The sequence below is a fragment of the Vigna unguiculata genome, chromosome 5, assembly GCF_004118075.2.
Source record: "Vigna unguiculata cultivar IT97K-499-35 chromosome 5, ASM411807v1, whole genome shotgun sequence".
Lineage (NCBI taxonomy): Eukaryota > Viridiplantae > Streptophyta > Magnoliopsida > Fabales > Fabaceae > Vigna > Vigna unguiculata.
In genome coordinates this window covers 13,457,264-13,468,062 of record NC_040283.1, presented here as the reverse complement: position 1 = coordinate 13,468,062, position 10,799 = coordinate 13,457,264, and the positions used below count along the sequence as shown (strand labels likewise).

The 10,799-nt window shown below is 28.2% G+C and overlaps 1 protein-coding gene across 4 annotated transcripts; it reads right to left on the bottom strand.

The window, feature by feature from the left end:
* Positions 1 to 1,295: 1,295 nt before the first annotated feature.
* LOC114185539 lies at positions 1,296 to 5,602 on the bottom strand. 4 transcript variants are annotated; one of them, XR_003604838.1, is made up of 5 exons: positions 5,507 to 5,598; positions 5,134 to 5,362; positions 4,913 to 5,039; positions 2,190 to 2,396; positions 1,296 to 2,109 (listed from the first exon to the last, which is right to left on the bottom strand). XR_003604838.1 is itself a non-coding variant. In XM_028073327.1 (4 exons), exons 1-3 carry the CDS (start codon positions 5,514 to 5,516, stop codon positions 1,910 to 1,912), a joined length of 417 nt encoding a protein of 138 aa, XP_027929128.1. In that variant the 5' UTR covers positions 5,517 to 5,602; the 3' UTR covers positions 1,296 to 1,500. The 4 variants fall into 4 exon arrangements, 1 of the variants encoding a protein (XP_027929128.1); XR_003604837.1 differs by having other exon boundaries at positions 4,920 to 5,039; positions 5,507 to 5,595; XM_028073327.1 differs by lacking the exons at positions 4,913 to 5,039; positions 5,134 to 5,362 and having other exon boundaries at positions 1,296 to 1,500; positions 1,910 to 2,109; positions 5,507 to 5,602.
* Positions 5,603 to 10,799: the final 5,197 nt, after the last annotated feature.

Sequence of the window (10,799 nt, the reverse complement as noted above, 5' to 3'; positions counted from 1 at the left end):
ATAAAACCAATTTTAGTTGTAACAATGTTTCCTTTTGTCAATAAATATGCATTTGAAAGCTTCTGAATTGTGATAGTAGCTTCCAACTAGGTTTATTTATTAAAATAAATAAAGTTTAATTTACAGATGTAGAAAAACGTAGAAATGAAGAGAAGACCAAAGAAGGTTCACCTAGTTTAATTTACAAGTGACTAACCATAGCTTTCCACTTTATTTTAATTTAAAGTGGCACACTTAATTCTAAATAAGAAAATCATATCTAGGGAGAAATGTGTTTCCTCTTTATTATTAGATTGAAGTAATTATTTTTACTAAAGATTTTACTTTATTTTAAAAAGATATATGCATTTTTAATTAGATGTCTTTACATTATTATTATTTTAAAATTTAATTATATGTATTTATATATATATATATATATATATATATATATATATATATATATATTACATTGTTATATGTTTATAAAATATATAAGCGATTCTAATATTTCTTTATATTTTAATTAATTTTTTAATAATCAAATTTAGAATTTTGAAAAATATAAATTTTAATTCTTTAAAATTTCAATTAATTTTTCATAAACAGGTGTGTAATAAATAATAAAACACATACTAACATTTAAATGTAACTATATTTAAATTTATTTTACTTTATATTCAATATGTATTCTACTTCTATTCAATATGTATTATAAATAAGTATTATAAATAAGTATACGACTATTTATATGAAAAATTAATTAATATTTTAAAAAGTAAATTTAAATCATTAAAAAAATTAATGAAACATAAATAAATATTAAAATTTTTTGTATAAAACTTGTAATATTGCATTAAAATTTAGAACTTAATTACTATAAATAATATCAGTTACAATACTAATGTTATAAATAAGTACATCTAAATATATCTATCTATAATATATTTTTTTATAAAGTAAAATAAGAGTTATCATTAAAAAATGATTTTTTAGAGTGGGAGTGTTTTAATAAGAAAAATTTCATTTATAACTATTAAATATGAATTAATGAAGAGAAAAAAGAATCATTGTAGTACTGTTTTCATATTGGAATAATTATAATTATTAAGTATATATATTTATTAATGAAGAGGAGAAAAATAAGTTTAATGTTCGGGAGACATTCCTTAATATTTGTTAATGAGATTTTAAAATATAATTAAATACACTTGTCAGCTTATTAGGAAACTAAATAAAAGATATAAACATTGTACGGACCAGCCAACCTTAACAAGTAAACACAATTAAATTGTAAAAATAGACTGCCTTAGGTAGGAAAAAAAAGCTGGTGATACAGAAACTATTTATTAGACCATGCTCATGGTTAAAAAAACTAAACAACTCGTAATCATTGTTCAAAATCAAAGACTATAAATTGAAAAATACAGAAAATACATATAAATTCAATTAAAATGTAATTAAAAGTAACGTAGTCATGACTTGAACACTCCACCATATCCATGCAGCCTCAGCCCTCCTCTGCTCACAAAAAAAATTAAAAGAATACAGAAAATACATATAAATTCAATATGCAGCAAAGGAAAGATAATATTTCACCTATATAATACCAGGTCAAATGCAAATTAAATTCCATATTCCATACTATACCACCACAGAAAATGTATGTATTTGTAAAACGGTTACACTAGATCACCATGACAAAGTGCAAAGGTGTCAAGTGTGTGGATAGGTGGCCATACTAGTGTATTACCAATAACTGCAGCCTATATATCAAATCATGATCCCACACATCCAAGCCTAGTTCACGCCAAATTATAAAACAAACAAGTATGCAATGTCCTACAAACCAGCTCCAATCAATCAGCCTACATTGCAGCTATAAATTTGCAAATCAAATAACTCAGGACTAATTACAAACATCACATACCTACTCCAAGTTTTCAATCTTTTCGGATAAATCTCTGATCATAACTTCATTATCCATGTATACCGTTTCCACACCCATTTCTAGCTCTGAAATATGATCCTTCATTCGCTCCAACTTCGGTTCTCTTTCCATTCTACAAATTTTCAGCTTTTTGAAGGTTTTATCCATTTTCTCCCTTTCCATATCCAACATTTCTTTCTCTGAAAAAAAAAAAATAAATAAAAGCAAATAAATAAAAAATTTCAATTCTTTTTTTTTTAATAAAAATAAATAAAATTACCTGACAACACTGACAGCCCTTCCTCATTTTCTTGCATCAAAGCTTCTAAGTTTTTGGAATGCTTACACTGAAATTTTTCCATCTCCTCTCTAATGTCTTTAGAGAGCAAATTCATGACCCGGCGATCGTATAGATAGTTTTCTTCAAGAGCATCCATATGATTAGTATGCTCTTTCTGCTGGGTTTTAAATTTATCATAATCCATGCCTATCAATGATAATTGACAATTTTAGTAACCTCAATTCTTAAATGGTATGATTATATGCTTGACACATGTTACCCAAAAAATTTATAACAGTAACCTAGTACAGAACTAATTAGTTTCTGCTACCTATATGAATTGAACGTTATCTGGTGAGCGTGAGAAGGGGGCGAAGAAAATGCCCCGTTATATCCTCACCATGCACACTAGTTGTCTAAAAAGGTTCCACAGAACAATCTCCATCCCTAGGCACCAGTACCAGTACCACTTACACTTGATACTCATCATAATCATAATGTTGTAATGAAGAGAGGACATGGAAATGCAATCACGGAAGCATCACAAATAATAAATATATTCTTTTTTCATAATTTTTAGAACCAAACCAAAGTCAACAATATTAGCAGGAAAGTAGCAGTACACTTTGAACAAAATGTCATACCTCTCTTCCGTTTGTTCTCATTAATAACAAGATGATGGGGATTGATGCACTTTGGAGATAAAATTCTGATAGAATTGACTCATAAAATATGATAGATTGCAACTGCATGTTAATCAAACTTCGAACAAAATATTAATATCCTCCACATTATCCTAAACACCCAAGCCCACTAAGATAAAATCCTTTTTCTTGTGTTTTGGATTGGATTCATACCTTCTTCTTTGTCTCTCCAATTTACTCTACAACCCATCATTTTCAACCCCTATTCTTTAAACTTAAAAGCTATATATCATGCTAAGTTTAATTAACTAAAACTACCGCTTACTTGATTACTTGATTTTTTTAAATGCTTTCAGCAACCACTTATTAAATCACCATGCCTATATACTCACTGATTCACAATAAGACCAAGAAAAAAAAAAGCAGAGTCTCACAATAAGAAAAGATCAAACAAGCATTTGTAATGAAAATTGGCAAATTGACAGCCGGTATAACATATTTAAAAATTATGCAGACAACTTCAAAATAAATGAACTAAATGAAAAGCAATTGACTCATTTCAATCCAAAATGTAAATCACGAGCTTAAAAGATTCTGCCATACCATACTCAGATTACAAATCAATTCAATCATGAAACATACACAATAACACAACACAATTGACTCATCATACACAATAACATAACAATCCATAAACACACTGAGAAAAGCAATTTATGAGTATGTGAGTATGTTTCTTGGTTATCAGTAATTATGTATGCTCGCTTCTCATTCAGACAGTTTTCTCTTTTTAATTTCTGTTTTTCTGTGACCGGAGCTCTGGTTCTGGTCTCCCAACTTAATATTAAGTATTCTTCTTGTTTCAGGAGAATGGAAACTAAGGGGATCAAGCTCTATGATGCTGCAAAAATTTGGGCGCTGAGCAAGTTTATTCGGATTGTTGCGTGGTTGGCTTTGTGGAAGGTGAAAGAAGTGTAGGTAAAGTGCTTAGTAAGCAAGCATTTTTCACTCTCCATCTCAGTGGCTTAATTGCAAAATCGGATGGGGCAGCAAAAGGGTTCTTTGGAGAAATATTATATGAGCATTCATGCCAGAAATATTTATCTGTTCCAAGGAATCAAGGTTTGGTTTCTTTTTGTAGGCTTTCTTCCACTGAGTACTTTTGATGTGGTATATTCGATTAGAATGAATTAGATTGGATTTTTTTTTAATGTTAAATGCTATTTCCACATTATCTGAGAATCATATATGTATAGCAACATGTTTCCATAACAGAAAGTGTTGATACTAAAGGAAGTTCGGGAGATGGATTTTCTTTATAGGTATATTTATTGATATGAAGTTAATATCAATATATATTGTGTCAACTATGCTTATACATGTTTCCTATTTGCCACATTGTTTAGATGATTGATGAAACAATGTGTGATTATATTCTCACTAGTAGCCATGTTCTGCCTATTTATTTGTTGTCAATTTATTTGTTGTCAGTATCAAAATATTCTTTGATTTGTACACATGATAAAAGAAGTGAAAAAAAGAAGTGAAAAAGTAAAGCTATACTCTTCTCTGTTGTTGAACTTAGTTTTGTACATTATATATGGCTAGTGGCTACTATGTTATTTGTTCACTACATAAATGTTGAGAGAATATCATGATGTGGCATTAAGTATAATCTTTTAGTCATGTTACAAAGTATTAACTATATATGGGGTGATACAAGTTACTTGAAGAATATTTCAGTGGTATGTTTTTAATGGTTCTCTGTATGTTCAGTGCTTGAAAAATTATGAAGGAAAATAGAGAGGAGTGTATTACTTATAAACAGATGAAATTATTCCAGTCCTGGATTGTTATAGGAAAATAGGGAAAAGAATAACAAGAAAAGTCTAAGTGTTCAAGAGGCCTTGTGTCTTCCAAGGCCTCAGTTCTGAAATTCTAGCCCTCGCCCCTCTCCATGATTTCCTACACTTAGATTCTTTCTCCACACAATCCAACAACATTTTACTACACAAACATCAACAAACAATCCAGACCAATCGTTCATCTCAATTAAAAGCAATGGATCGATATGGTTACCGGTTACCTCCAATCCAAATGAGCAATTAATGGCAGTAGCTACGAAATTGAAATTGGGGGAAGATGGAAGGATGAACAGCGATTAATGTCAGCAGCTACAACAATTAGATTCACAAAATGGGTCGTCCTGGTCGGAAATCACAAAATCAGAAATCTAGGATTACGAAAATAGGAATTTAGGTTACAGGAGAAAGAAACCAGAACGGAAATTACGAACAAACCTGTCTTGGCGGTGGTCGTGGCGGTCGGAATCGTCCGCCAATCGTCCACCAATTAGAGAAGGAGGAAGGGAGGAGTTAGGAGAGAAAATGGTGTTGTGATGATAAATTAGGAAAGAAATATCAAGAATCAGCAGCATCTGCATGTTCTGGTTGTTAACGGGGAAGAAGAGAATTAACATGATGAGAGGTCATGCGCCCTCTGTGAGTGGAGAATGGGGAGTATTTTTGTCTGGGGCATAAGGGTGTAAATATAGTAAAATAGGAGCCAAATTTCAATTCACATGATAAAAAAAACAAAAAACAGTAATGAATGAAGGCTAAATATGCACAATTTTATTCCCTAAGAGACTATTTCCGAAATTTCAATCCTTACCCGATATCATTATGCCAAGGTTCTCTCAATCATTACGAGAGAAAAAATGTTACTCATATAGTCTTATGCGAGTTTCTGTGTTTGATGTGCTTTACATTGTGATGGTCCCTTTCTAACAACGTTCAAGGATGATGATGTTATGCATTTTAATAAAAGACTCAAAGTTCAACCTTCATATTAATCTCAAAATGACAAACAGGCTAATTAAATTGAAATCAACGTCACTCTAATTATGTCCTAATTATGTCCTAGGCCATGGCATGGATCCCAATAGCGCCAAACAATTATTTACAAACCAAGGATTTAAAAGGAGACAGACAGGAATCTAATTTTCTCTTTTGTATAACTGAAATATTCAATTTAAATAAAAATAGTACAAAGAAGATTAGTTTGATAGATGAATTTTAATAAAAAATAATTATTTTTATGTTTTTTTTAATATATACATTATTGAATTAAAATCATTATCATACCAAAATACATGAATTTTTTTAACTTATGTATCTACTATAGATACATATATTAAATAGAAAACAAAATTAAAATTAGATTAACGAATTTTCACACAGAAATACCTATATATCCTTATTATACTAGAACAGTTTATATAATGAGTATCAAACTAATAAAGATTTATACAAGCTAAATCTTCTTATCTATATTTTGGTCAAACTTTTAAAATTCAACCAATCCCGTTTTTTTACTTTTTTTTTTCCCTGTGAAATTGCGAAGCTTTATGGGCATGCTCCATACATGAAACTTCTTTTTTTTATTCATTTTCGAAAGATGAAAGATTAAATTGGTTCAAAGTTTTGAAATTAACTAATTTCAAAATTCACTGAAATTTAAGGGATCAAAAACATATTTAACCCTACTAAAAATACATTACTATAGGAACCTGTAGTGCTGATGGTGACAACTAGTGAGGAAGAGTTTGGACATGAAAACTGGTTTCTTGATACTGGATGTCTCGGATTGACGGGTTGAAGTTCTTAGCCTAGCCCGTGCTTTTTGAGTTGGACTAGCGGGCCAGTCCGTCATGCTCGGTCCATTTTGTCATCCTTAACGATAATATATAACATTATTTTTTTTTCAATTTGAGAACAGACTGCGGGTTGGCATGCCTTTACGTACGGGTTGGCCCGATAGGTTCATGAACCGAACGAAGTGGCTTCTGACAAGCTGACTAGTTAAAAACTCTGATCTAATCCATTATTTTCTATACGAATTGATCCGTTGGTTTGACCCATTTTATTATCTCTAATTTTAACGATAGACTTGAGTTGTACATATTTTTTATAATCTATAATTGTCTTTTTTTTTCTCCATTAACGATTGAGAAATTAATTGATTTTTGTTACATGTATTTTTTTATCAGTTCTTCAAAGTGGCTCACAGTTATTGAAAGATTGATCTGGTTAATGACTAGCATTTTAATACAAGATATTTTTCATAAAATATTGAAAATTCTATCAGTGAATGTTGTTTTTATTTGTACATATTTGTTACCAAGTGTATTTCATACTACATCTTGCATAGCACTGTCTAAATTCAGAGCTTAACCTTTAATAACTTAGAGATGACTCATTCAACTTACGATGTACTGAAAACTTCATATGATATCCTACGTTGAATGAGTAGTTGAATTTGGTAAATTGGACAATAAGAGTATTACATATTTTTACACCTTTTATAACTTCATTAAATTTCAAAAGTTCACTATTGATCATTTAGAAATTTTGTATCTAATGACAAATCTTAAACATTTGATAATTGTTTTTCTTAACCCTTCACGAGACATGATTTCACTTCCCAACTGCAAGTGATTAATGTATCGAACATAATCTTACTTTCTAGTTGCAATATGAGAACTTTGAATTTAAACCACTTTCACAAAGATATGGTTTATGTGCACACATATGTTTAGAACTTTTTCCTGCCGTACTAGTGTTACTTTTGTGGACACAGGTACATCCTCTGTGCCTCTCTGTAGTTTTGTCAGTCCCGAAAACTAAAACAAATGATATAAAGTAAATAGTATTTTATTATTTGAGAAAAAATATTGGACCTAACATAAATAGTCAGGATTAAACCATTAGTAAATGTGACCTTTTACGCTACATTTAAATTGTATAAGATTTATTCTTGTCACTTATTATAAACAAATCCTCACTAAGTGAATATGCTCTCTCTTTAATTTCATATGAATGTTATGTTTTACATGATTTCTTTTGTGTGTTAAAATAACTTTTTGATTTCTAATTTTGTTACAATAAATGCTAAACTCTTTTTAATTTGTAATTTCTGATGAGATGTATTTCAAACTATCATAGTTGTTGTTTGAGAGAACTAGAAGTTACTATCCTGTACAATTCAATTTCTTGTATGTCAAAGCAGATAGCCGAAAAATCACATAAATGATTACGTGTTCTAACTATCACGCTTGTGAATTGTAAAATAAATACTAACCATATTACATAGTATAAAATGATTTATGTATAATTCGTTTTCTCTTTCCCATTTGCTTTGACATAAATCATTTAGAGTTAGTGTAACTGTGTTTATGATAATTTATCATCAGGATAACAATGTTAGAAGTTTTCCAGACATGGGTATGGACTAGGGGCGGATATTCTTTGAAAGAAGACTCATTTCTTAATTGTCCAACATCCATTACGATATTCAAGAATATCAGTACTCTTTGTTTCTGTTTGTTGATTATCATCTAAGTGTAGCATATAAGATCAGTGATATTCATTTATTGATCATCGTACAGATGATAAGTGAAAAGTAGGATATTTTCTGTAATAAATAAATAAATAAAGAATAATTTTAAATAAAATAGATAATTAAAATATTGGTTATCATATGAATGAAAAATAATAAATATTTCTAGAATTTTAAAAAATTTAAAAATATTTTAAGCATTATTTTGTGTTTTTTAATTGTTAAAATATGATATATTTTATAGTGATTTTTAACCATCAAAACATTTATATTCTATGATGGTTTTTAACTCTAAAAATATTATAAAATATCATAAAATAAAAAAAACATGTATATTCTATGATGGTTTTTAACTCTAAAAATATCATAAAATATCATAAAATAAAAATAAATTTTATAGCGATTTTACTACAATTTTTTATCTTTTCTAACAACAATATTGAGAATTAATTTTTTTTTATCACAAACTGTTTTTCATATGTGTAATTCTGAAAATTTTATAAATCGTCAAAAATTTTATTTGTTACGATTTTGAACTACTAAAACTTGTAATTTTAACTTTCATATCAAAGATTCACTTTCTTTCTAGTGATCTATGATTTATCCCGCGAATACAAATATTTAACATGCAATAAAAGGTTTATAAAGACAAAACATTCAATTTTTTATTTAAAAGTTAATAAATAAATAACATATCACTTCACATTTTAATATATGATATATACTATAGTTAGATTTTTCTTAATATATTTGTTTCTCTAACTTCATTAAAATCAAAATACATTCTTTATATTTCTTTACTATAAAAAGAGTCTAGCCCATTCTTTTCTTTCTTACTAGATTTGGCAATCTTAAGTTACTTATAACTAAGTTACATTGTAAAGAAAATGTTTCATTAATAATCAATTTTAATGATTAAAATTATTAATTACTATAATAATAAATTTAGATACTAATTTACAAAATAAAAAATTATTGTTTACTAAAATAATCATTATTATAAATAAAAAATAATAATTGATCTAAAACACTGTGGGATAGGCATATCAAAGATGAATGAAATCTTTTATTCTAACACACCAACTTTACATACTCACTATCTTGCCGAAGGGCGTAAGAATTTGTATGTCATTTCTCTCCCCGTCTTCATCTCAGTTTCCAGTTTTAATAAACTGTCCTTCATTTCCTCACACAGCATTCCTCTTTCCGTCTTCATTTATTCAACATCTGAAAAAAAAAACACACACACAAAAAATAAAAAATTTAATTTTTTAAATAAAATTACCTGACAACCGTTTCTCATTTTTTTGTCTCAAAGATTTGATTAGTTCGGAATGCTCAGAATGAATTGATTCCATCTTTTCGGTAAGACCTTTCATGAGCATTTTCATGGCCCAGATATCGCAATTCAATATTCTTTCTAGATCATTTATATGACTCCTTACTCTTTCAGCTGAGTTTTAAACATATCATAATTCATGCCTACAATGATAATTAACAACTTTCAATATTATCATAGAAATCTAATTGTAAAAATTGATAAAAATAAAGAAACAGGACTCATTCAAATATATAATACGAGATCAACATGTAATAATTTCTCAATTGCATGATACGTAGCTTACAAAGTAAGAGAGGTAATTGTGATGTTCAAATGAAACAAAAAGAAGCAAATTATGATAGCCCATGACTGAGAGATAATGGAAGTGTTAAAAGTATATAAAGCAGTGACAAAGAAGAATAGTTGCCGAGCTAAGTGATGGGGGCTTGTGATCCAAGTCGAGGTATTAAGGTGATTAAGGTGATGGAAGAAGCAATATAAGACCGAACTAAATAGACTTAAGTGGTGTTAAGTGGTATGCACCGTGTACTTCTATAATAACATTTATTTATATATAGATTATGAAATATCATATTATTATTTGATATTAATTAATAGATAGTATTGGTATTATGATTTTACACTATGATACTGAAGGGTAAATGACATTTAATTGAGTTTTCGTTATAATTTTTTTAATATACTTTTAATTAATTAGTTCAATTGTTACATAAATAAAATAAAATGAAGAAAGTGAACCATTAATGTTTTCAACCTAAAAAAATAGTGTGACAATTAAAAATAATAAAGTTAATGAAAATTAATATTGGAACGTAGAGTTTTGATAGAGAGTAAGATTGTCTAACTTATAAGAATATTTTATCAAAAGTTTTGTTAATTTTACCGAATTTACCGAATTTCAATAATAATTTTAACATTAAACTTCTACTATTTTTTATGTATTATATATTCATATTTACTCATCATTTATTTAAAAATAATCATCTAATGTGTCTCATATAAATATAATATATATGTTTATCAATATTATATATAAATATTATACATATAATTGTATATTTTCACTCTTCATATGAGATGGCTAATCTCATTATATATACCTCGCATATGTACAAGGCCCATATACATGTAAAAATACGTGTAAATGCTATCATTTTATTCATTTCTAATTGTTTAATTTTTTTAAAACATTACAGTTTTCAATGAGCTACCTTTTATCTGATT